This window comes from Aquarana catesbeiana, linkage group LG02 (genome assembly GCF_042186555.1).
Source record: "Aquarana catesbeiana isolate 2022-GZ linkage group LG02, ASM4218655v1, whole genome shotgun sequence".
Classification (NCBI taxonomy): Eukaryota; Metazoa; Chordata; class Amphibia; order Anura; family Ranidae; genus Aquarana; species Aquarana catesbeiana.
This window is the reverse complement of record NC_133325.1, coordinates 698649780-698676270: the sequence shown is the minus strand read 5'-3', so window position 1 is coordinate 698676270 and position 26491 is coordinate 698649780. Positions and strand designations below refer to the sequence as shown.

Below are 26491 nucleotides of genomic sequence, written 5' to 3'. Positions count from 1 at the left end.
ACCTTACCAGGCAACATGCCCTCAACATGGGGGGGCGGGGTGGGTGCACCCCGAAGCACCTTGTCCCCAGGTTGATGGGGACAAGGGCCTCTTCCCAACAACCCTAGGCTGTCGGGGTCTGTAGGACGGGGGCTTATCGGAATCTGGAAGCCCCCTTTAACAGGGGGGCCCCTAGATCCTACCCCCCCTATGTGAATGGGTATTGGGTACATCGTACCTCTACCCATTCACCAAAAAGCGTGTCAAAAAGTAAGAAACACAGTAAACAGTTATTGACAGGTCCTTTATTAAAAAAAAAAATAAAATAGTGTCCCTCGACGTATCCACAGTCAATCACGCCACCTGCCGACCCGAAAAGTAGAAAAAAATAAAAATAAAAACAAAAAACATGACGTCAGAAGAGGGCGGTGCCACCGGGTGATGTAGCCAGGTGACCCCGCCCCTTGCCTATATAAGAGGCAAGGGGTGGCTGGGAAGCTTCCCAAGAGAAGACAGCTGGAATTTTTTTTTATTTTTTTCATTATGGCAGCAATGTGATTGACGGTGGATACATCGAGGGACACTTTTTTTTTCTTTTTAACCACTTGCTGCCCGCCCACCGTCATATGACGGCGGGACGGTGCAGATGTTATCCTGGGCCGCCGTCATATGACGGCGCTGCCTTCCAGGATCCCTAGGGGGCGCGCGCGCGCCGCGTCACTCGGGTCCTGGTGCGTGTGCCTGGCGGCCGCGATGTCTGCCTGGCACCCACGATTGCCCGGTAACCGAGTAGGACCGTAGATCTGTGTATGTAAACACACAGATCCACGTCCTGTCAGATGGGAGGAGACCGATGGTGTGTTCCTTGTACAGAGGAACACCGATCAGTCTCCTCCCCTTGTGAATCCCCTCCCCCCCACAGTTAGAATCACTCCTTAGGAACACATTTAACCCTACAGCGCCCCCTCTTGGTTAACCCCTTCATTGACAGTCACATTTATACAGTAATCAATGCATTTTTATAGCACGGATCGCTGTATAAATGTGAATGGTCCCAAAAATGTGTCAAAATTGTCCGTTGTGTCCGCCGCAATATCGCAGTCACGATAAAAATCGCAGATCGCCGTCATTACTAGTAAAAAAAAAAATAATAATAAAAATGCTATAAATCTATCCCCTATTTTGTAGACGCTATAACTTTTGCGCAAACCAATAAATATACGCTTATTGCGATATTTTTTACCAAAAATATGTAGAAGAATATGTATCGGCCTAAACTGAGGAAAAAATTAAAAAAAAAAAAAATTTGGATATTTATTATAGCAAAAAGTAAAAAAAAATTGTGTTTTTTTCAAACTTGTCACTCTTGTTTTGTTTATAGCGCAAGAAATAAAAACCGCAGGGGTGATCAAATACCACCAAAAGAAAGCTCTATTAGTGGGGAAAAAAATTATAAAAATTTCATTTGGGTACAGTGTTGTATGACCGCGCAATTGTTATTCAAAGCGTGACAGCGCTGAAAGCTGAAAATTGGCCTGGGCAGGAAGGGGGTGAAAATGCCCTGTATGGAAGTGGTTAATGAAGGACTTGTGAAAAACTGTTTACTGTGTTTCTTACTTTTTGGTGAATGGGTAGGGGTACAATGTACCTGATACCCCTTCACATGGGGGGGCAGAATCTGGGGCCCCCCTTGTTAAAGGGGGCTTCCAGATTTCGATAAGCCCCCCGCCCGCAGACCCCGACAACCTTAGCCCAGGGTTTTCGGGAAGAGACCCTTGTCCACAAAGCACCCTCCCCATGCTAAGGGAAAGCAGCCTGGTATGCTTCAGGAGGGGGCCACTCACCCCCCCCCCTTTCCTGGCCTGCCAGGCTGCATTCTTGGACAAGGGTCTGGTATGGATTTTGGGGGGACCCCATGATTTTTTTTTTTTTTGGCGTGGAGTTCTCCTTAAAATCTATACCATATAAGTAATTTTTGTTCATAAATTTGGGCCAAAATTTATACTGCTGCATATGTTTAAAATAACCCAAATTAGTGGATATTATTCAGTCTGTGTGAAAGTTAGAAAGTTATAGTTTTAGAGTGTACAAACTATGGTGCAAATCATAAAATCACACCTCATGTACTGACAGTCTCATTTCTTGAGGCCCTGAAATGTCAGGACAGTTCAAATACCCCCCAAATTACCCCTTTTTGAAAAGTAGTCAGTCCAAGGTATTTAGTAAGAGGCATGGTGAGTTTTTTGAAGTTGGAATAAGAATTGTCATAATAACAAGCTATTTCTCACACACACAGCATATGCACACTTCCAATTACACCCCAAAATACATTCTGCTACTCCTGAGTATGGCGATACCACATGTGTGAGACTTTTTCACAGCCTGGCCACATAGAGAGGCCCAACATGCAGGGAACACCATCAGGCGTTCTAGGAGCATAACTTACACATCTAATTTCATTCCTACCTATTACACTTTTGAAGGTCCTGGTACACCAGGACAGTGGAATTGCCCACAAAATGACCCCATTTTGGAAAAAAAACACCCCAAATATATTCTATGAGGCATGGGCTGCAGATAGGTACTCGGGTACTCTGATGGGCTGCAGGAGGGAGGAAGTGTTCCTGCTAGTGTCATTTTACAATGCGCCGGTAGGGAAGTGGTTAAAATCCATACCAGTCCCAAAGGGTGAACCTTGCTGCTGACTGCCCTGTCCAACGAGGCCAAAACATTTCCTTCCACATGACGGTATAGAGCTGGAATGGCCTTACGTGAAAATACATTTCTTTTTGGAACCTGCCACTGTGGTACAGCACATTCCGCAAATTCTTGAAAGGCGGCAGAGTCTACCAGATGAAACGGCAGCAGTTGTAGTGCTAGCAATTTGGCCAACCTAGCATTTAGACGCTGAGCATGTGGATGGCTGGGACAGTATTTTTTTTTTTTACGATTCAGCAACTGGGGTAGCGAAATTTGCCTGGTGAAATCAACAGGTGGTGTATTGCTAGCAGATTGGGTGCAAGTACCTGTGGCACCCATTGCTATACCATCATTCCTCTCAGTGGAGATATTTGAGAAGGCTTGAGATATAGTAGGGGTAGAGATCCCAGATGAGGAGCAAGGAGAAGTCTGTATTTTTTTATGATGTGGGTCTCTCAGGTGCTGTTGCCAACAGACTGCATGGCAGGTTGTCATATGTCTTGTCAAGCATGTGTTGCCCAAGCGGCTGGTGTTCTGGCTATGCTTGGTCCGCTTCAGACAGAGATTGCAAACAGCAACGCTGCAAGCTGCTGCACATGTGTGGAAAGAAAGCCCACACCAATTAACTTTTGGGAGTCAGCAGCGCCCTGCACCTGTGGATCTCTGTGGTGTGATGCAATAGGGTGACTGCCCTTAAGCCAGCCCCTGGAGGACATCCTGCCTTGTTGGAGTTGTGCCTCCTCCTCCTCACTTTCCTCCTCTGTTCTCTCAGGCATCCAAGTAGTCAGTGACCTTATCTTTCCCTCCCTCCTCATCACTGGAGCAAACTTGGCAGTATGCTGCAGCTGGGGGAACATGAGCTAGCTTCTTGTCCTTCTGTGGCACCCCCTCTCTCTAGGCTCACATTACTCCATTCCTCAACCTGGGAACCAAAATCAGAGCATTCAAATTGCTGCGCATCCTCTAGCAGCATGTAACCGACACTGAATAATTCAGGTGACTTCTCCGTGCATAATGGTGGGGCTACGGAAGGAGTAGCTGCAGACAAGGAGCTGGTGGAATAGGCCGCTTTGGCAGCTGCGGTGGAAGGCAAACTAGTATGAGCCTGGGTGACAGAGGATGAGGACAGCTTAATTATCCACTCCACCAACTCTTGTGCATGTTGTGGCTCAATAACACAGGCAGCAGCGGAAAAAAAGGACACGCGTGCCCTGCCTGCAGAGGGTGCACCATGTCTGCGACCACCACTTTTCACTGTAGACACAGAGGCTGCCTGTCCTCTTTTATTGGCCTTTGAGCGTCTGCCTCTCCTTGTTGACCTGTTCGGATATGATGGGGTTTTTTTGGGGGGATTTTTATAACTTTTTATTATAGAGTGTGGGGTGAAAATATGGTGCTTGGGTGCAATACTTTTGTGCTTGGTGCACTATAAACCGTTTTTATTACTGTCTTTTATTTTTTGGGGGGATTTTTATAACTCTTTACTATAGTGTGTGGGAAGGGAATATGGTGCTTGGGTGCAATACTTTAATAAATAAAATAAGGGTGCAGCAATTGTGGAGAATTTTTTTCACTGCTGCTGCTGCAAAAAAAAATCAATTGAAATAAATGTACAAAAATAAAGAAAGGCCAAAAAAACAAAACAAATAGTGGTGATGCAGAAGAAAGACCACCTGTGACTCAAAATAAGGAACAGCAATTATGGAGAATTTTTTTTTGCTGCTGCTGGAAAAAAAAAAATTCAAAAAGCCCCCCCCCAAAAAAAAGGAACCACTTCTGACAGAAGGAGAAACACGTGTGATGCAGAAGAGGAAAGAGCAATTTTATGCCCTAAATATTCTTAGTGCTGCTGTGCCGCTGACAAAAAATAAATACATAGTATACCACTGCTGTGCTGACGCAGAAGGAATAACACCTGCGACACAGAAGGGGGAGTACTAATAATGCAGCGTCAGAACCTGATACTGCAAAAAAAAAAATGAAATGAAATTATAAAAAAAAAAATGGGATGAGTGGTGACACAGAAGTGTTGTACACACCAACACTTCATTAGCACCACAACACTGTGTTATTCACACTACACTATACTGTATTATATACACTGCATGTATTATAAATTCTACACTGACTGCATTCTCAATCCACAAACTAACCTACCTAATCTATCTCCACTATAACACACTACATACGGCTGCCGTGTAAGCAGCCTTATATAGTGTGGGGTGTGGACTTAGCCCTTAAGCCATGATTGGCCAAAGACACCCTGCCTTTGGCCAATCCTGGCTCTAACAGCATATCGTGCTGTGATTGGACAAAGCATACAGGTCAGGTGCATGCCTTGTCCAATCAGCAGCCCTCAATGTACTGTGATCTCTCAGTGCATTATGGGGCGCTTCGTGCCGGGTGAACATCCCATGATCAACCCATATGTTCTACGAACAAACGAACACCCAATGTTTGAGTTGAACTTACGTTCGACCCGAACATCGGGCCCATCTCTAGTTGTAACATGACAAAATGTGGAAAAGTTCAAGGGGTATGAATACTTTTTCAAGGCACTGTACACTATGGTGGGAACTACCAAAGAGTTGTGCAAGCACAAGTTTGCCCTACTCCTCTAAACATAAAAAATAGAGCAGATGCTGCTCCCAATTAACAAAAGGGGTGCAACCACCTTTGTTAATTAGGAGATATTAGTTTTTTGTTCTGCTTTCTCTGTGGCACACTGCATTTCTGAGTTTTATGGCACAGGAAGCTTCGTTATTTCCCCAGCATGTATTTTAATGGTGTATTGAGCTGTCTCTATTCCACTTGGGACAAAGTAGGTGGAATTGTGTGAAATAATGCAGATTTCACTTGCCATTGTACCCTATCTCAGCCTGTGGACTGTTAAGCTATGTATTGGCAACCTAATGTATCTTCTTAATTCACCTTCATGTGGCAAACGTCACTCATAGAAATGTTTATGAAGAATGTTTAAAGATGCAAGCCAAAGTATGATATGCAGAACAGAGCCTCAGGTGAATGGAATTTACCCACAAGCAAAGTTCCCATATATGTTCCTTTTGAAAGCTAAAATATTTTATTAAAACGTATTTGGAGCATTTAAAAGGTCTATCAGAAATGTAGGTGTGTCAGAGCTATGCATGGCATATGTGTGTGAATAATTCTTTTTAATTATCATTTACTGGTACCTATCCATCAAGTGCTTTGGCCAAAGACATAAACTGAAATAGACAGTGACAGAGGCATTGTAGATTGAGTTTGGGTAGGATGTCATGACTATCATTCCTTCAGTAGTTCTTACATCCATTCACATATTGCACGTTTGCCATCCCTTTTACACATTCCTTCATTTATGCTGTAGATGATGTTTGATTCTGTTTGTCCTATATTGTATTATGCCTTAAAGTGTGTGGATTCCAAGCAGAAAGGAAGCCCCCAGACTGAGCCCCCACTATGTGAGACCATTTGTAGTAAACAGTAGCCCTTCCGTAATTTTGCAATTGTAATCTCAAATTTTCTCAGCAGTTGGCTCTGCAAATGAAATCCTAAATTTATACCTTAAAGCCAGCCATACAAGGATCTAAATCTGCTGAACCAGCTGAATTTTGATCTATGTATGGGCAGGGTGGTTGTACAGAAGTTGATCTACTAATCGACTTCTGTACAACCGCCTTGTCAAAATTTTGCTGTAGCGAGCAGCACTGATCAGTTTATTCTGACGGCAGGGAACTCTCCCCACTGTCAGAATACAAGGCTCAGCAAAAAGGATTCCTGCATCCATATATAATGTGTGGATGGGGGGGATCGAGTCATTTTTTTTTTTTATTCAACCCGCTGGTTGACCATAGAATTATCTATGGGATGCCTTAGTTTGAGACAATTCTCATGTATCCAGGTTATGGTGTACCTAGCAGTAATTAGTCACATTTAACTGGATTGGACTGTAATGTTAAAAATGTGTTACTACTCATCTAAATAGCTTCTTCAGTTCTGTTGAGTGTCTGGAACATACCTCAGCATTTTTAGCTACACAGGTATTTCAGTTGCCTTTATCCAATCATCGTGGAATTTGACAAGACAAATTTGAATGCTATTGTGCTAAGGTTGGTTAAAACACCCCATTTTAAAGCATAACTCCACTTTTGCTGAGAAAAAAACATTCCCCTCTGGTTGATGGTACATTGCAAGGATTATAACAAACTGTATTGCAGATTCCTACCTTTTGTTGTTCTGAAGAAATCACAGTGTGTTTGTCTGTGCCTCTGTTCTGTGAGTCTAATGGGAGTGGTTTCATAATCAACTGTCAGGTGTGGAGCTGAAGGGCACTAATGAGGAAATCTGCTGGGCCTGCATCCCTTTAGACGTGTTCCTATTGAAAGTATGCAGGGGGTGCCTGAAATTTTATTTGTATCTTAGGCAGACTTCTGGGAAAATTCATGAGCCAATCACACAAGCAGGAAATTTTGTTTCTGGGGAGTGGTCAGTACACACTCTGTGTACAGAACAGCTCCAGGTAGCCATATTGCAATGTATTCTCAGAAAATTACATTGACTGCAGATTGGAAAGGTAATTTTTAATAACATTCAATTACAATATGATTATGCGCTATATTATTTCTTCTTTATTTGCTATGTTTTTTCCCCACGAAAGTGGAGTTACCCTTTGATTAAACAATCTAATTACCATGGTTATGATGAGAGGCATCGGCTAAGAAAGAAAGTTTCTGAAACATTCACACCTGATGTTCCAGGACAGTCAGCATCAGCCTTGACACATTCCTTGATAATTTGAATTATGGAAATAGAACAGGGTGGTTTCTTAAATTTTCAGTATCAGCCTTGACATATTCCATAGTAATTTGGAATATGGAAATAGGCGGTTTCTCAAACTTTCATCCTATTCCACCCTTTATCTCTTGGGGTGATGCCCTTTACATAAAATGACTACACAGATCCATTACTTTGCATACACCATGGCTTTTGTGTACCATCAGGGCCAAGTCCACTTTATTTACTTTCATATTTAATTTGTTTTATTTTTCCTAAAAAGATATTTAGCAAAAGTGTTTTTAAACTAGAGTTCAGGGCATTCAGTCTGACAGATTTCAGTAAACAGGAAGGATGTCGCCCTTGTGATAGCTGCTAAGGAGATCAGTCCTGTCGGAGTATAGTTGTACCTTGATTCAGTGTCCTAGATCTCTCAGTGATGGAAGCAAGAGTCTGAACACCTCCATAAAGCATGAGTCACACATAATGGCCATTGACCTTGAGTTGTGATCCTGTCCTTTCTGTATGCTATCTGTATATAAAAAATTATTTCATTCAGTTTGTGTTAATTAAAATCAGAATTTTAAAGTGGACTTAAACTTACATAAAAAGTGCCTTGTAATGTCTGCAAGTACCAGTGCTAAGTTGGCCCTACATCTGTACATTTTTATTTGAAAACTCAAATTTTTGGAACGTTCATTCGATTATCTAAGAATTAATTTGGCCAATTTGACAACCACTTTTGAGCAGAACTAGCAGAAAAATGGAAGGATAATGATGGAAAATTTTTCTTGAATCTAATGGAAACCAACAAATTGCTATTTGATAAATTGGTTCCCTGCCAGGAAACATCTTAACAAGTGTTATTCACATGCATTTGTCAAAGTTAACCCAGATCATCAATAGAAAATCGAGACATTGATATGGTACTCAAATGAAAAGTTGTTTAAAGTTAGTTGAGTCATGTGGCTGCCCTGCCTGATTATCATGAGCCTATATCCCAACTACCTTTTCTACCCCTTTTTAAGTGTGATACTGATTTATGTTGGCATCTCAAGCCCCTTCGTTTGAAGATTGCAATGTAATGTAAGTGTGATACTGATTTATGTTGGCATCTCAAGCCCCTTCGTTTGAAGATTGGACGCCTTACTGTCATACCTTTTAAATTGAATAAAATAATTGTACCAGAAATTAGTCGCGTCTACAAAAAGTACAATTGTATGCACTGATTAAGGATTTTGATCTTTTTACATTTGAATGAAAATCTACAGGCGTAAGGCCAGATTTAGTCCTTATATAAATTTTTTTGTGTCCCTGTGGACACTCTCTTGGATCCTAGCTCCAGTGTGTACACAGGTTTTCAACTTCTCTGTAAGTCACTCTGAGGTCTGCCGACTCATGGCATTAAACCACAGTGGATAGTGACGGCTGTGGCATTTGACACTTGAATGGCTGGAACAGGACAGCGGGATTGATCCGAAGACTAACACAGGCAAATGTAGATACTACAGGTTTTTTTTAAAGCCAGGCACTTCTCTTACTATAGTCTTACAAGTTCAGTTTCACTTTAATTTCCATTATACATACATCTAGCATAAGAGCACAGTGACCCAGTCAGGCTGTGATGGATTTTACTGTATTGTCTGTGTAACATAGGACATTCTCTAACTGGAGAGAATGCAGAGTGATGATTTATGCATGTGCTTCTGCTCCTTTGCTGCGTGCTGGATAGATCATAGATCACGCTGTATTGCTCAACTGCAATATAGCTTGCAGAAAGGTCCAGGAACTGGTTGTGCTATGTTTTGGCACGTAAGGCAGCTTGCATGTTTGTATTTCAGCTATGTGTTTAGTTGTTTGCCTGAACTCAACTTTAACATTTAAAGCATAACTAAACCCAAGAACAAAAAAAAAAAATAGCCGTTTGCCATCATTTGCCATCATTTGCCATCATTTACCATCATTACAGCCATTTGGTGGCTCCGTTAATTCTCATTTTTCACATTTTTCATGCTAAAAACATTTTCTATAAGTACAGAAAATACCTGTTGATCTTGTCAGAAATTCAGCATCCTTGTCACTTCCCAAGAGCTGACCTTAAAGTATAAAACAATGTTATCTCTTCCCATCATCCCCAATGTAATGGAGGGTAGCAAAGGCAGACATGTTTAAAGTCTGTGCTGGATGCAGTGGCGGCTGGTGCTCAAAATTTTTTGGGGGGCGCAAACAAACTGAAAAAAACCCCATCAATTGCGGCCTCATTGTACCATCAAACGCAGCCATTGTGCCCATCAATTCCTGTCGCTGTTCCCATCAAATGCCGCCACTGTGCCCATCAAATGCAGCCACTGTGCCCATCAAACGTTGCCACTGTGCTCATCAAACGTTGCCACTGTGCTCATCAAACGTTGCCACTGTGCTCATCAAACGTTACCACTGTGCCATCAAATGCTGCCACTGTGCCATCAAATGCTCCCACTGTGTCATCAAATGCTGCCACTGTGCCCATCGAATGCTGCCACTGCACCCCCCCACCTGCCGTCTGCCAGGCACTTACCCTGTCTCGGTGGGACAGCGGGTGACGGCGGGGAGCAGTTTCCTCCGTGTCCTCGATGACTTCTTCTCCCGTCCTCTCCTCCCATCCTCTCCTATGATTGGAGGCCTGATAGGTGTCCAATCACAGCGTCTGTCATTTCAGCCAATCAGCTGACGGGTAACAGACCCGAGCACCTGATTGACGGAGAGGCAGTTCAGTGTTAGGAAAACAAATATTCATTTGCTTTTCTAACACAGCTGAGTGAACTGCAAGCGCCAAGCATGCAAGAAAAGGGGCCTGGCACCTGAATAGGGCGTGGCAGCGGCGGCCATAGATAGATTCATGCAATGCATGAATTTATCTATTGGTGATAGAGGGATGGCTGGATAGAGGGGGCGGCATCCATGCACCCTTATGGACGCACTGCCACTGGCTGGATGGCAACCAAATTAGTGAAGTAGTAACCATAACCATCCAGGGACAGGAAGTCTGTTAATTGCAGGATTACCAGGTAAAAGCAAAGGGGAAAAAAAAACAGAAAAAAAGAAAACCAATGCTGCCACCACAACTAAGGACTGTCAACCTGCAATATAAAGCATATTTGCTTTGGAGTGTATATACACCTTTATCAAACTCTATAATTTATCTAACACTTAGGGCTCATTTACACTTGCTTCGGCTTCAACAAGGCTTCAAACAGGCTTTGTTAAAGCTCTCTGTACGCTAGTCAAAGCTCTTGTCACTAAATAAAATGGTTAGCTTACGGTCCTGTTTACACCTGCTTTTACTTTGCTTTACTTTGCTTTGCTTTGGCTTTGCTTCAAAAATTAAACCCCATGTAGCTTCAGTGGTGCTTCAAAGCGTCTTCAAAGCCTCCATAGAAGTCTATGGCAATGCTCACTTGAAGCCCCACCAAAGCCTCATCGAAGCACCAAGCAAAAACAGGTGTAAAAAGGGAGAGCCTTAACAAAGTGTGTCCGAAGCTATGTTTTGAAGAAAGCGTAAACTAGCCCTTAAAGTTAACTCCTGATGTGAGCTCTAATACAGCCTATCACTGTCACCCCTTAATCCTGATATTTACTTCCTAACCTTTAGCCCTTACTACTAGATTAATCCCATGGACCAGCATACTTTAGTGTATACAGTGCCTGAATCATATTTGCCAAAAGCTATCTATTTTGCACAGAGATTTCATTGGAGAACTGAGCTATGAAAATAACAAATTTGGGGGAATCCATAGTGAGACTAGAGCAGTACAGTTTTTAGTCAGGGGGATGGTTCTCACCATCAATCAAGAAGGAAGGAATCAAGAGGTTATATGTAATATGGCTTTCAGTAGGAGAAAGCTACTGGTAGGTGGCTGTCAGACTTGTTGTCATGCAGTGAATATTCTTTCTATAGCATATAAAGATTTGGGTCCTGCAAAAATTCAATAGTCACAATTATGATACATACAGTATATATTACCGAAGACTTTTAAACATTGTGGCATTTGTAGTTTCTAATTATGACCTAAGGGGCCCATTCATACTTCCACTTTGCGTTAACACACATTTTTATTTTGAATGCCACCCCAACACACTAATAGAGCAGTGAGCAACTTACCCACACTGCAGCACTCCACAAGGCATGAGCAATGATGCTTGTTGATTTTTGTCTTTTTGTGTTGCATTGGCAGCCTATTTTAAAATGAATGGGCTGTTTTGCGCAACTTATAATAATGTGTGAATACATGAATTAACAGCGGTGGCAGAATATTGAACAACAACTTGATAATGTGCTCAAAGAAAATTGACCGTGACAATATTATCAAAATATATACATATATAATAAATAAAGTGCTAAGTGCTCCAAATTAAGGTTCCTCGTGGTTCAGGATAAAGTGTTCAAGAACCACACTCCCTCTTGTGACCCCACTCACCAGAGTTATTGGACCCTCAGCTTTGAAGTCTGGGGTCAATAAAGCTGTGATGTAAAAGATCTGGTGTATATTAACTGGACTTTCAGAGAAACTTCCATGTGGGTATTCATGTGGAAAGATCGAGGTAGATCAAACATAATGGGAAAAACAGAAAAAAAGCCAATAGTGATGTACCGCTGGTACTAAATGTACTGCGCAATCAAACAATGCCACTCACGAGACAACTGTGTAAAACAGGCATCAGTGTATGTTCCGGGTTCGCCGCTGGATGGCGTGCGTTCCACGGACGACGGAAGTTGCGTCACTGGTTCGTGAAACCGGAAATGCGTTGATGCGTTTCGCCCCTCCTCCAGGGCGTAATCAAGGACATCACTTCACTAAAAAAGAGAGCAACAATGCATAATTCATTACTTAAAAAAAATTAATTGTTTACATAAAGAAAATAATAATAAAAATAAATATAAAAATAAAATTAAAGATGAAAATAAAATAAATATAAAAATGAAATGAAATGAAATGAAATAAAAATAAAATAAAATAATAAAAAATAAATAGGAATCTTAATGCAGAATAATGGTAATCTGTATGTTAATCAGGATTTCAAGCACCTAAGGAGTGCTCTGGATAAACAAGTTATTACCTGGTCGGATGTTTTTACGCTTGGTAAATATATCAAGGATAATATTACCCCCAGAAGATTGAGGTGGGATGTTGCCCCCAAAAATGGTTTGGTTGATAAGGATTTGGAGGATCAGTGGTTCTCCTTTTTCAACCATACCGAGAAAAGGCTATTGGAAATGATAGTAGCCAGAAAAGAGAGGAAACTCAAATTATTGGAGGCTAATATCAATGCCATAAAATCTAAATTAGGACCCTCTATAGTAACAGGGGAGTATAAGGATAAAATGAAACAGCTCCTGGATTTTGTATAAAAATTAGACAAAGAGACACAAAAGAAATAAATGAAAACATTAGAGATACTAATGACTACAAATCCAAAAAGGTATATAGGTGGCAGGAAACCAATGAGGAACAGGTCACCATGTCCAGAGCCTCTACGGAAGAAAGGGAGATCTCCCCAGTTTATTCCAAACCCCCCATAAATATAAATTAGGGTCACCAAAGAGATTCTGAGAGGGGGGATTATTATGGTGGGGGTAGAGATTAATCTTGTCCTGCAACTCCACAATATGGAGTCCCCACATATAATAGATTCGAACCACTCCGTTACGATCATCTGCATCAACCCACCAGAGGTTTCCATAACCCGAGAGTGTACGACCACAGGGGTGGATATGGTGGTCCATCTTGGACCCCCTATCAACATAATCACTATCCGCCTAGGGGTCGAGGAGGTTACCCAGGCCAAAACATTTATAGAGGGGATTTTCAGAGGAGGGGATATGGTGGCCCCCTGCAGAGAGCGAGAGGGGGATCCAATCCCAGGGGTCGTGGGAGAGATCAGTATCCTCCAGATGGGAGGGAGGAGGAATGGAGACCATGGTATTCCACGGCACCTCCTCCACCCCGTCAAGAGGGAGTAAGAAGAGAAGGACAAGAGGATGTAGAGGAAGGAAAAGAGAAACTGAAGGAATTTTTAATTTAAGTGATGCCATTTTTTCAGTAGATGAGCTTAAGGTCTTGGAATTGGGTCTCAAATTTGCCTTGGACACAAATCTAAATAAGTTTAATGTTTTTATCAATTTCCAGAAGTTTATTAGGAAAATTAATATTTAAAAGTTTTATGTCAGGAACAATGCAGTAATGTGACAGGCAACAGAGGAATATTTTCATACCTCTTTAAAAAACAATTCAGTTTCAACCCAAAATTAACCAATAATCTTTTTGTTGAAGTATTTAAATAGATGGTGGAACATGATCTAGATAAATTAAAAGTTCACCCCAGTAGATGTAGTTTACAACTAGAGAAAAAGAAGAATATGGAGGCGTGGCCTGGAGAGCGATGGAGTAGGTCATGAATTGTGAGAGCTCCGCTTGCTGATTATCCTGTATACTATCCTGCTTGCTAAAACAGAGGTTAAACTTACCTGCATAGCCTCCTCTGGGTCCCGGGATTCGGTAGGGACATGTCTCCACCTAAAAGGAACACAGAGACGACAAATCAGCTAGCAAAATATCGCCGGCAAGACAAGGACCAGCAGGCCGAAGATGGCGCCAACACCTGCTCTAACACAGACCACCACACGGCCGACACTGCCAAGGTGCCGGAGGCTATCGCTGCACTACAGGGCACTCTCACGGCAAAGATCGATGAGGTCAAAATCAACATCTCTTTTCTCGGCCAGGATCTCTCCAAACTAAAAGACAGAGTTACAGAGACTGAAACCCGTATAGGAACAGCAGAGGATATCCTGCACCCATTACAGCATACTACAGAAGAAATGCAGAGGCAAATACAGCATTTGCACTCACACCAAGACGACATGGAGAACCACCCGCTGTAATCTTCGGTTCATAGGGCTCCCCGAGAGAGCAGAAGGTAATGATCTGGTGGAATATTTGGAGAATCTCCTCATTAAGGCCTATGGCAGGGAAGCCTTCTCCGTTATGTTTGCGGTAGAACGGGTGCACCGCATACCGGCAAGACCCCCACCACAGGGAGGACCTCCTCGTACATTTATAGCCAAATTTCAAAATTTTCGAGATAGAGGTAGAATTCTGCGGCTCACCAGAGAGAAAGGCAACATCCCTGTAGGAAATGTTCAAGTGGCAGTATTCCCGGATTTCTCTAACGAGGTACAGAGAAGGAGATCCCAGTTTCAAGATGTCAAATGCCGCATGTGCACCCTGCACCTCAAGTATGCCATGCTGTTCCCCACCAGGCTGAGGGTGGAAGAGGACGGCGATGTACAGTTCTTTGAAGGCGCAGCTGCGGTCGCGGCATGGCTGGATCAACGTGGACGCCCTGCTTAGATGCTCAATAGACCTGGTACCCCAGTGAGTACGGCAACTATGTTCATCTGAAGGGTGTCTTTCTCCCTCCCCACCTTGTTTTTTCTCCTTGTTTTGGAGCCCATGACTTGTTTGTGTCACAACTCACCCATAAGGGGGGGATAAGACTACGCCTAGATATACCATTGACTCAAACCCCTTTCTGAGAGCACCCTTTCAGATTTCAAACATGCCCACCCCTGGTGCTTCCGACCCTTTACTACTTGCTTTGTCCAGAGATGACCCTAATGACAGGCATAGTCTATATTATCACTCTGATTGAATGCAAGTGGTTCCCATGGAAGGAACTCTAGATGGGTCTGATCTCCCTCCACTACTTTACCACGCGCTGTGCAGTGAAAAGTCGCCCCCTTAGTAAGGATTTTTACTACTGTTCCCTTGAGTTCAGGCGTTTTAAGCCATGTGCCTCTAGCCAGCTTAGCCTGCTGGATGACCGTTCATCTGTTGGATTATGGGAATTGTATGCTCTCACTAGGTTGGGGAGGAGGGGAGCTGGGTGGTTTAGGGAATGCTCGATCGGTATGACAGAGCTATGGGTTGATTTGTATTATTCATCTCATGTTTTATTATTGGATTGCACTTCAGGACTTCTATTGGTACATTATGTTTTGCTTGATTACATACACACAGGTATTGGTTCCTATCTGTAACCCTGGTACTGCCCTTCTGGTCCACTTTGTCAGCCCTCACGTTCCTTAAATCACAGAGAGCAGATGTAATAGTCCTGGTGGAGACCCATGTTACAGGTCCCCTGCAGGGTGCCCTAAAGCGTCCCTGGACAGGATGGGCTTTTCATAGCACCTAAACAAATTTGTCTAGGGGGTCTCTATCCTCATTGCTAAGTCTTCTCCTTTTGAATCCATTTCCTTACTATCGGACCAGCAGGGCAGGTATTTGTTCCTCCATGCTATAATAGGGGGGACTTCTCTGTTGATATTGGCTTGCTATGTCCCTCCCCCATACAGCTCTGAAGTGGTCATGGAGGGATTAGCGTTTATGTCTCAGAGCCCAATGGTCTCAGCTGTGTGGATGGGAGATTTTAACATGACCATGATCCCCGCACTGGACCATCCAGAGCAGGCTGGGGCACATGCCACGATACCACAGCAGACTCGTCTGTGCCGCACGCTGACTGAATTTGCACTGATAGATGTTTGGAGAACCAAAACCCTACCACTAGAGCATATACATGTCATTCTACCAGCCACAACACAATGTCTAGAATAGATTTTATACTAGTATCCAAGGCACTTCTACCCAAAGTGACAGGGTCGGCGTTTGCTCCTAGAGCCCTATCTGACCACTCCCCCTGCTGGATGATGGCCTCCCTCCTAGTGTCATCCTCCACTCATGTATGGAGACTCATGGTGTGGGACATATTAAAAATTACACGCACGCAGGATCCTATCCACATGGATAAATAGACTTAAACATTCATCAAAGCTTATGATACAGTTGTCATCGGAAAAATTGCAAGAACTAGAAGAGGCATACAATATGCATCCCTCTCCTAAAAATCTTCACAGGGTCAAACTACAGGCCCGTACCGTCACACAGTTGTATACAGAGAAGGCTAGGCAATGACTGTTCTTTTGTAAACAACGGGTCTTTGAGCATGTGGAAAGGTCGGGGGAAACTTCTGGCATACTTGGCTCATTTGGATGATAAACCTCCAGTAGTTATTTCCCTAGCCGATCCAGATGGCAATACCCTCACTGATCAACCCTAGTCGCGGCCAAATTTAAAAGCTTTTATAGCAACCTATACATGTCACAGTGCACCCATGCCCAACCAGAAATCAAAGATTACCTGCATACTCTACAGTTCCCCCATCTTAATCCGGAACAACTCAAAATGGTAGAAGCACCCATAACTACCAATGACTTCACTGAGGCTTTATCCCAGCTAACCAAATCTAAAGTACCAAGTCTTGATGGTTTACCCCTAGAATTTTATACCACCTTTTCGGAAATACTCATTCCCAAACTAAAGGCCCTGGACCAATCTATATTTGACCAGGGGATACTTACACCTTCAATGCAAGAAGCTCAAATTATAGTTCTCCCCAAACCAGGTAAAGATCCTCACTATCCTGAGTCATACCGCCCCATCTCCCTGTTACAAGTTGACATAAAAATACTAGCCAAAATTCTCGCTTCTCGATTAAATACAGCCATACTTTCATTAGTCCACCCAGCCCAAACAGGATTTATGTCGGGGAAAAATACCGCTATGAACATTGTTCATGAATATCCAAGCCCATCATGACAACTCTGGAACTAGAGTGGTAGTGGCCTTAGATACCGCCAAGGCCTTTGACTAAGTCGAATGGCAGTACCTCTGGGAATGCCTCCATAGCTTCGGATTCGGGCCTAACTTCATTAAATGGGTACAGCTCCTATACCAGTCACCTAAAGCTCGGATATTTGTCAACAGATGGCTATCCGACCAATTTCCCCTTGAAAGGGGCACACGTCAGGGCTGCCCCCTTTCCCCTCTGTTGTATGCCCTGGCGGTCAAACCACTGGCCATGGCCATTAGAGCAGAGCTCAACATATCTGGCCTACGCATGGGTACCACGCTGGAAAAAATAGGCCTATACGCAGACAACACCATACTGTACTTAGCCAACCAGGGACCATCTTTACAAGCTGCACAGATAATTGAGAATCTGGGAAAGTTCTCTGGATTACGAATTAATTAGGATAAATCCCAGATCCTCCCCTTGGATCAATTCCCTCCACTCCCCATATATCCTCCATTACCCCTAGCTAGAGTGTCAACAATTAAATATCTGGGAGTGGTAGTTACAAGGAGTCTCAGGGATTATATTTCTCATAACACAGAACCCTTATTCACCTTGGTCAAAGCTAAAACACAAGCATAGGCTAGACTACCATTGGGCGTAATGGGGCATATAAATATAATCAAGATGATTCTCCTACCTAGGATTCTATATATGGTGTGGCATGCCCCCTTATATATCCCCCTGAAACTTTTCAATAAGATGGAATCTATTTTAAACTCTTTTGTCTGGGGACACAGTAGACACAAGCTAGCCTGGCATATCCTTAACCCCACATCCATGGGGGAACTTCCCTTCCAGGTTTACAGGATTACTACCTAGCCTCTCAACTTTCCCATTTTTATTATTTTAATACGACTGAGCTACAGTGATATAGATCCCTAGTCTGCGACGGTTCCGGGCATTCAGCGTATACTCCTATTCAAACCATTCTATGAGGGGGACAAACACAAAAAAGATCCCCTCGGTACAATGACAGGATGCTTCTGCATCATCAAAGGGTATGGGGAATCACCTTAAAGAGACAAAACATTGGTTAGTTCCACTCCCACACCCCATTATGGCTCAACGGCCACATGCCACAATTGTGCACCATACCGGATTCACTATAAGGGCCTCATATGGGGTGATCTACCTACACCAATCATGACTACATCTGGGCCTAAAACGTTTCAGTCACTTAAAGACAAATTTTCCCTTCCAAACCATCTACTGTTTAGAAACTTACAGCTTCGCCGAATCTTGCAGTCACACCAGACACCCCTCCCCTCCCTCCCCCCCCCCCGTCCTGAATATTATTTTGGGCACGGAGCCCTCTAAGCTCATTTCTACTCTTTACTCTACTATTATGCCCCATACACACGGTCGGATTTTCCGATTTAAAATGTGTGATAGGACCTCGTTGTCAGAAATTCCGACCGTGTGTAGGCTCCATCACACATTTTCCATCGGATTTTCCGACCCACAAAGTTTGAGAGCAGGATATAAAATTTTCCAACAACAAAATCCATTGTCGGAAATTCCGATCGTGTGTACACAAATCCGACGGACAAAGTGCCACGCATGCTCAGAATAAATAAAGGGATGAAAGCTATTGGCCACTGCCCCGTTTATAGTCCCGACGTACGTGTTTTACGTCACTGCGTTTAGAATTATCGGATTTTCCGACAACTTTGTGTGACCGTGTGTATGCAAGACAAGTTTGAGCCAACATCCGTCGGAAAAAATCCTAGGATTTTGTTGTCGGAATGTCCGAACAAAGTCCGACCGTGTGTACGGGGCATTAGACTTCCAAGTACAATGGCAGTGACCCAGAGGGCCAAAACCACATGGGAGCAGGATGTTGGGCCATTAGTGACTTAGACTGGGAAGAAATTCTTGAGGGTGTTAAAACAGCATCTCCTAAACTGTCAGATAGGTTGACACAATTATATATTGTACACAGAGCATAACTGACACCGCAAAGGTTAGCTAGTTTTCAACCTACACGCAATCCATCATGCCCCCTGTGTGCCTCAACCCCCGGTACATTCTATCATCTGATATGGAACTGCCCCAATATCCAAATGTACTGGCTTCAAGTTGTCCACTTCCTACATGATAAAATGGGGTCTCCTGTGGTCCTGGACCCGAAACTATGTCTGCTGGGCTTATAGCCAGATGCAGAGGTAGACAAATTTCTGGCCACATTTATGTATGAGACTCTCTTTTTGGCATGGAAGGCCGTGGCCTGGTCTTGGATGCAGGCATTGCACCCCATAATTCAGAACTGGAAAAAGGATGTCAATGATATTCCATTTAAGAAACTGATCTATACCCATAGAGGGTGTCCACTAAAATACTCCAGAGTGTGAGATAGGTGGCTGGGAGATGACGAGACCTGTACCTAACTGAAACATACCCATATGCTGACTATATCACACCCCAGGGATGTGCCGTTGGGCAATAGCTTCAATCTCCCATCTTTAGGGTGGGTTATTTTCTGGTTCCCAGGAACCGAAATTAAATTGTTACTATAGAAATATGTTGTTTTCCCTTTCTGAATTGATTGGATCAACGGGACCATGACAAATGTGTTTCTAATTACCATATCTGACATATGTATCCAAAATTGTTGTAATATGTGCATTTCTTCTCAATAAAGTTGTTTTTTCCAATTAAAAAAAAAGAGAAAAAGAAGAATATAGTCATCAGATCAGCTGATGGGAGGGGGGTTGGTCATTTTGAACAAAAGCGATTATCTGGAGGAATTATATGGATTGGTAGGAGATAAAGCAACATATGAGGAACTCAAGGGAAATCGCAGCAATAAATTTAAGGCCAAACTAAAAAGGCTGATTAAAGAAGCACATAAGGTTGGAATAGTTAACAAGAAAGAGGCGAGGTATCTTATTCCTGATGCCCCTTAGGTTCCAGTTTTTTATCAGTTACCGAAGGTGCACAAGAATCCACTTAGACCCCCAGGGAGAACCATAGTCAGTGGAGTTGGCTCACTGTTCTCCAGACTGGGGCGAATATTTGGATTGTTTCTTGCAGCCCCTTACCCAAAAATGTCCGGCTTATCTCAAAGATAGCAAAGACCTTGTGGAACGTATCAAATCCTTAATAGTGTATGATCATTGCATTTTGGCCAGTGTAGATGTCAATTCACAATACACTAATATGCAACAGCATCATGCTTTGGAGGCAGTTAAGTGGGCCTTGGGCAATATTAATATCAAGTCCAAACAAAAATATTTCTTATTACAGGCCCTTGATCTAGCAATGAGTCATATTTATTTCTGGCATGAAAAGAAGTACTAGAGACAGAAAAGAGGGGTTGCCATGGGGGCCAAGTATGCCCCGTCAGTGGAAAATCTTTTCGTGAGTTGGTGGGAGAAAGAAGCCATTTATGATAGAAATATACCACAACTGAGATTTTATAAAAGATACATTGACGACATTTTGATAATTTGGGCAGGATCACAGGAATCATTTCTCAATTTCCTAAGGGAGATGGGAGATAATCCCTATGGCATCTCCTTTTCAGAGACGTATGGCAATGAGGCAGTTATTTTTTGGATCTAGTCATATATAAAGAAAATGGAAGGCTACTCACCCGTACTTTTTTTTAAAGAAATGGATTGACAGAAATGGATACATACCGCTGGGAAGCTGCCACCATCCAAGATGGTTGGGTGGCATCCCAAAAAGGCACATGTTGAGGGTGAGAAGAAACTCTAAGATAGAGGATTGACACCCAGGCTCAAATTATTTTAGATAGGTTCCATGAAAAAGGCTATGATATTAGAGATCTAAAGAGAACTAAAGAAAATATAGCAGATATAGATAGGGAATCTCTCTTCAAGAAGAAATTGGACAAGAACAGAGATTATGGTGTTGCTTTTTTGACAGGTTTCACCAGGCAATATAAACAATTTGAAAAAAATAATAAAAGAATACTGGCCTTTGTTACTTAAAGATAGAGAGCTTAAAAGTGTTTTACCTGTTCAGCCTCAGTTTATTTGTGCTAAACCTCCAAAACTCAGGTTGAAATTGGCACATAATGTTATCAACCCCACAAAGAAGTCTTACTTTTTTGGAACAAACTGTTTTTTTTTAGTTGCTGCAAATATGTAATTTGTCGAACTTCTAAACATAGAACTAGGAAGACAACCCATTTTAGTTCTTACTCTCAGGGGAAATCCTTTGAGATTAAAACATTTTTCACGTGTGGGACCACACATGTCACTTACCTTCTGTCCCTTCCTTGTGGCCTCCAGTATGTGGGGAGGACGTAGGGCACTAGGCTAAGAGAGCATGTCAACAGAATTAGGAATGGTTTCAAGCACCACAGCTTGACCAGTCATTTTCAGTGATCCTAGGGGTTCGATGTTCTGTGGGATAGATAAGGTGGAGGGCCATTGGAATCTTAATAAATTTATATTGCAGAACAAGACCCAATGGATATATAGGCTGGGTACTATGAGTCCTTTTGGCCTAAATATTGAATTGGGTTTGAACTGTTTCCTGTCTAATTGGTAATTAGGGTCATTGTATACAATTTTTATTATTTTTCATTTTTAGGTTTTCCATTTTATCATATATTTTTTCATTTTAATTTTTATTTTCATTTTATTTTATTTTTTTTTTTTACTTTTTATTTTAATGTTTATTATTTTATTTTAGTTTTATTTAATTTTTTTATTTTATTTTTATATTTATTTTTATTTTCATCTTTAATTTTATTTTTATATTTATTTTATTATTATTTTCTTTATGTAAACAATGAATTTCTATTAAAGTAATGAATTATGCATGGTTGCTCTCTTTTTTATGAAGTTTTAAAGTAATGAATGCTATTTTTTTGTAATTTGTTTTCTAATTACTTTATGTATAGAACATTAGGCAATAAAGTTTTTTGTTATCACTTGACAATAACAGGAAGTGATTGTTATTTGGAGGAAGTTGGTGTTTGATTACACCAGATGGTTTTGGTTGTCCATTATTGGCTAATTGGAGAGGAGGCGGCCACTGGAAGTGATGTCCTTGATGACGCCCTGGAGGAGGGGTGAAACGCATCCACTCATTTCTGGTTTCACGAACCAGTGACGCAACTTCCGCCGTCTGTGGAATGCATGTGGCGAACCTGGAACATACAATGATGCCTGTTTTATAGAGTTGTCTCGTGAGTGGCGTTGTTTGATTACGCAGTACATTTAGTACCAGCGGTACTTCACTATTGGCTTTTTTCTGTTTTTCCCATTATGATTGAGCTACCTCAGTCCATCCACGTAAATATGAACATGGAAGTTTCTCTGAGAGTCCAGTTCATATATACCAGATCTTTTAGATCACAGCTTTTTTGACCCCAGACTGCAAGGCTGAGAGTCCGTTAACTAAAGTGAGTGGGGTCACAAGAGGGAAGTGTGGCACTTGAACACTTTAAACTGAACCAAGAAGCACCTTTAATTTGGAGCACTTAGCACTTTATTCATTATATATGTATATATTTTGATAATATTGTCACTGTCAATTTTCTTTGAGCACATTATCATGTTGTTGTTCAATATTCTGCTAGCGCTTTTAATTCATGTATTCATTTTTTGAGGTTTTAGCACCTTTGTAATAGCTGCTGCGGTTTATTTATTGTTTATTCACTCACTATTCCGTTCTATTTAGTATACACGTATATTAATGTGTGACACATGATAGTGCTAAAATGTTAATGGGCCCTACATTGTATATGCCTGCTTTTATTTTTGATATTATTATGCAGAACAGTGAGAGCGGCATTTTTTATGCGAGAATGCATTGTGTATAAGAAATCTACGCTTTCCTGTGCACGTTTAAATGCCTAAATGGAAACGATTTGAAGCGGTGAGAGGGGGAATCTCCCAAAGAACATTTAATGTAGCTTATACTGCTTGGATGGGCAATGTGAATAAGCAGCTAAAGATGTCAAGACACCACTGGAGCTGTACAACAGCCCAGAAACTACACAATACAAAAAGAAGATTTATATACCAGTGGACACACTTGCCTTTTAAAATGTGTATTTACTGATCCACAACGCCTTACTGCAGGATGGCATTTACAGAGTGTGTTTGATGCTTGCAGAATATTAGTTTAGTCTTTGTGCCAAACCGTGTACAAATAGTTACAATGATTCTGGAAAATACAGACGTTTTGAAGCTGTCTATATGGGAAATAATATCAATTGGGCTTAGAGCTCACAACAGAGTGATAATATCAATCATGTACAGTGCCCTGAAAAAGTATTCATACCCCTTGAAATTTTCCACATTTTGCCACGCTACAACCAAAATCGTAAATGTATTTTATTAAGATTGTATGTGATAGACCAAAACAAAGTGACACATAATTGTGAAGTGAAAGGAAAATGATAAATGGTTTTCATTTTTTTTTTTTTTACAAATACCTATATAAAAAGTGTGGCGTGCATTTGTATTCAGCCCCCCTTTACTCTGATACCCCTAACTAAAATCTAGTGTAACCAATTACCTTCAGAAGTCACCTAATTAGTAAATAGAGTCAACCTGTGTGTAATTTAATCTCAGTATAAATACAACTGTTCTGTGAAGCCCTCAGAGGTTTGTTAGAGAACCTTAGTGAACAAACAGCTTCATGAAGGCCAAGGAACACACCAGACAGGTCAGTGATAAAGTTGTGGAGAAGTTTAAAGCAGGGTTAGGCTATAAAAAAATATCTCAAGCTTTGAACATCTTGCGGAGCACTGTTCAATCCATCATCTGAAAATGAAAAGAAAATGGCACAACTGCAAACCTACCAAGACATGGCCGTCTACCTAAACGCAGGCCGGGCAAGGAGAGCATTAATCAGAGAAGCAGCCAAGAGGCCCATGGTAACTCTGGGGGAGCTGCAGAGATCCACAGCTCAGGTGGGAGATTACAGGACAACTATTAGTTGTGCACTCCACAAATCTGACCTTTATGGAAGAGTGACAAGAAGAAAGCCATTGTTAATAAAAAGTCATAAGAAGTAGGGCTGGGGAAAAATCGATTTAAATCTTGAATCGAGTTGAGAGGTCAAATCGATTAAAAATTTAAGCAAATCGATCTTTTTAGATTTTTTTTTTCCACCGCGCCGGTCCTGAGGAGCTGCGGGCAGGAGTTTTTAGGCGAGGCTACGGCTTTGGCCTAGTCTGCGGTGTCCAAAAAAAAAAAAAACTCGATTTGAATCGTATTTTTTTACAAAATCGCAGATTTTTTTTTGTGAAAATCGCCCAGCCCTAATAAGAAGTCTCATTTGCAGTTTGTAAGAAGCCATGTGGGGGACACAGCAAACATATGGAAGATGTATGGTGCTCTGTTCAGATGAGACCAAAATTGAACTTTTTGGCCTAAAAGCAAAACGCTATGTGTGGTGGAAAACTAACACTGCACATCACCCTGAACACACCATCCCCACCATGAAACATGGTGGTGACAGCATCATGTTTTGGGGATGCTTTTCTTCAGCAGGGACAGGGAAGCTGGTCAGAGTTGATGGGAAGATGAATGGAGCCAAATACAGGGCAATCTTAGAAGAAAATCTACAAAAGACTTGAGACTTGGAGTTCACCTTCCAGCAGGATAATGTCCCTAAATATACAAGGTGCTGCAGATTGGACCTTTTTTTTTTGTTTTATATATATTTATGAACAAACTGCCTTTTGTTACAGCCAAATATTTCACATTTTGACTCAGCCCAGAGTACCTACTGCCATTTTTTTGCACCCCAGTTGCTATGTTTTCGTGCATACTGTAGTTGAGTAGCTTAGCCTTGTTTCCATGTCCTATGCATGAAAACATAGGAACTGGGGTACAGAAAAATGACAGCACATGCTCTGGACTGATGAGTCAAAATTTGGCATATAAGCATCGATTTTGGACTCTTACACCCCCTGTTACTTACGTCTGCAGCTCTTCTCTCCCCTCACCTCCGTATCTGACTGGCTTTGCTGCAGTATCAGGAGCCATTGGGAGCAGCAGGCATGGCCAAGTCCCACTTTGTGTCAATAGACGCGGCAGCGGGGGTCAGGAGTGAGCATGCACAAGTGGACTGGACAGAGAGGAGGAGCCCGGAGTGCCAGCGGGGCACCATGCACAGAGCATGTAAGTATTGTTTGTTATTTAATTAAAAAAGGGACATTTACCTGTCCAGGGAGCCTGCGATGTTGGCCCCCGAAGCCGATCCGTCCATCGGATTGGGTGCAGGCGCCGCCATTCTAACTAAGGGAAACCAGCAGTGGAGACGTCAGCTTCACTGCCGGTTTCCTACTGCGCAGGCGCGAGTCGTGCGGCACTAGCTGAATGGCCCTGTCGTCTTCTGGGACACAAACAGGTCCCAGAATGCAGTGGGGAAGCATGCGGAAATGACGCCCTGGGCCGCGGCCAAGCTAGGAGGGAAGTACATTATGTACTTCATTTAAGGTGAGAAAGAAAAAAATTAATAATTATCCAATAACGAGTGGTGGAGTTGGAAGGGCGGTCATTCCTTTAAGATCAAGTTGTAAAAGTGGGTGGAACTCCGCTTTAATATCTCAGAAACCTATTTTTGGTCTGATTACTAACTTTTTGATGTTTTTTTTTCAGTGCAAACATATCCTTGCCATCTACCTCTGCCAGGCCTTAGGAGTGTGCCAGGAAATCACAGTGTCTGACAAGCAGATGATTGACATTCTACTGGCCAGAGAAGACTAAATTGCCATAATGCTCTGCGGTGACTTTTTTCAGTGTGGGACTTTGTGATCCAGAGCTGTAGAATCATAACCCTGCCGGTTACATTAATCCACCATACATTTCACTTCTATCTTCCTTCATACATAATGAAATCACTTTTTGGTTCATCCTTTTATCTGAAATCTTTTTTTCGTACAGTCAACCCATGCCAGATATAATTTAAAGTCAGGTTTACAGCACTGATAAAGGCTCTGTCACCTGAGAAGCAGGAGGGGTTGGTGTCACCATTGTGATTGTGTGCATTCATTATCTAAGAGGAGATAGAAATCAGGGTGGTAACTCTGAAGAGAGTTGTCACTTTACTTATTATAGACACTGATGTAGCTCAAAAGGCATTCACACTTCTTTTTTGGCAGGTAAAATTGTACATATTTGTATGTTATTAGTTTTGTTGCTTTTCTTTACATTTGTCCTTAGGCACAAGTCCTCCAGATCAGCTCAGATTGTGCAACTTTTTTCTTGTATGTAATTTCTTGAGTACAGGGATTTCTTCATACTTTTGTTTATATATAACAATTAGTCTATTAAATTTAAAAAAAATAAAAACATTTTTTAGCATA

At 42.0% G+C, this 26491-nt stretch overlaps 1 protein-coding gene across 1 annotated transcript in view; it reads left to right on the top strand.

Annotated features, from left to right (window-relative positions):
- ZSWIM7 (zinc finger SWIM-type containing 7) overlaps positions 1–26491 on the top strand; it is a 299859-nt gene extending 273368 nt beyond the window's left edge. The window contains exon 6 of the mRNA XM_073616881.1: positions 25785–26491. Within this exon, the coding sequence (XP_073472982.1) occupies positions 25785–25892 (108 nt within the window). The 3' untranslated portion in view covers positions 25893–26491. The remainder of the gene's footprint in view (positions 1–25784) is intronic.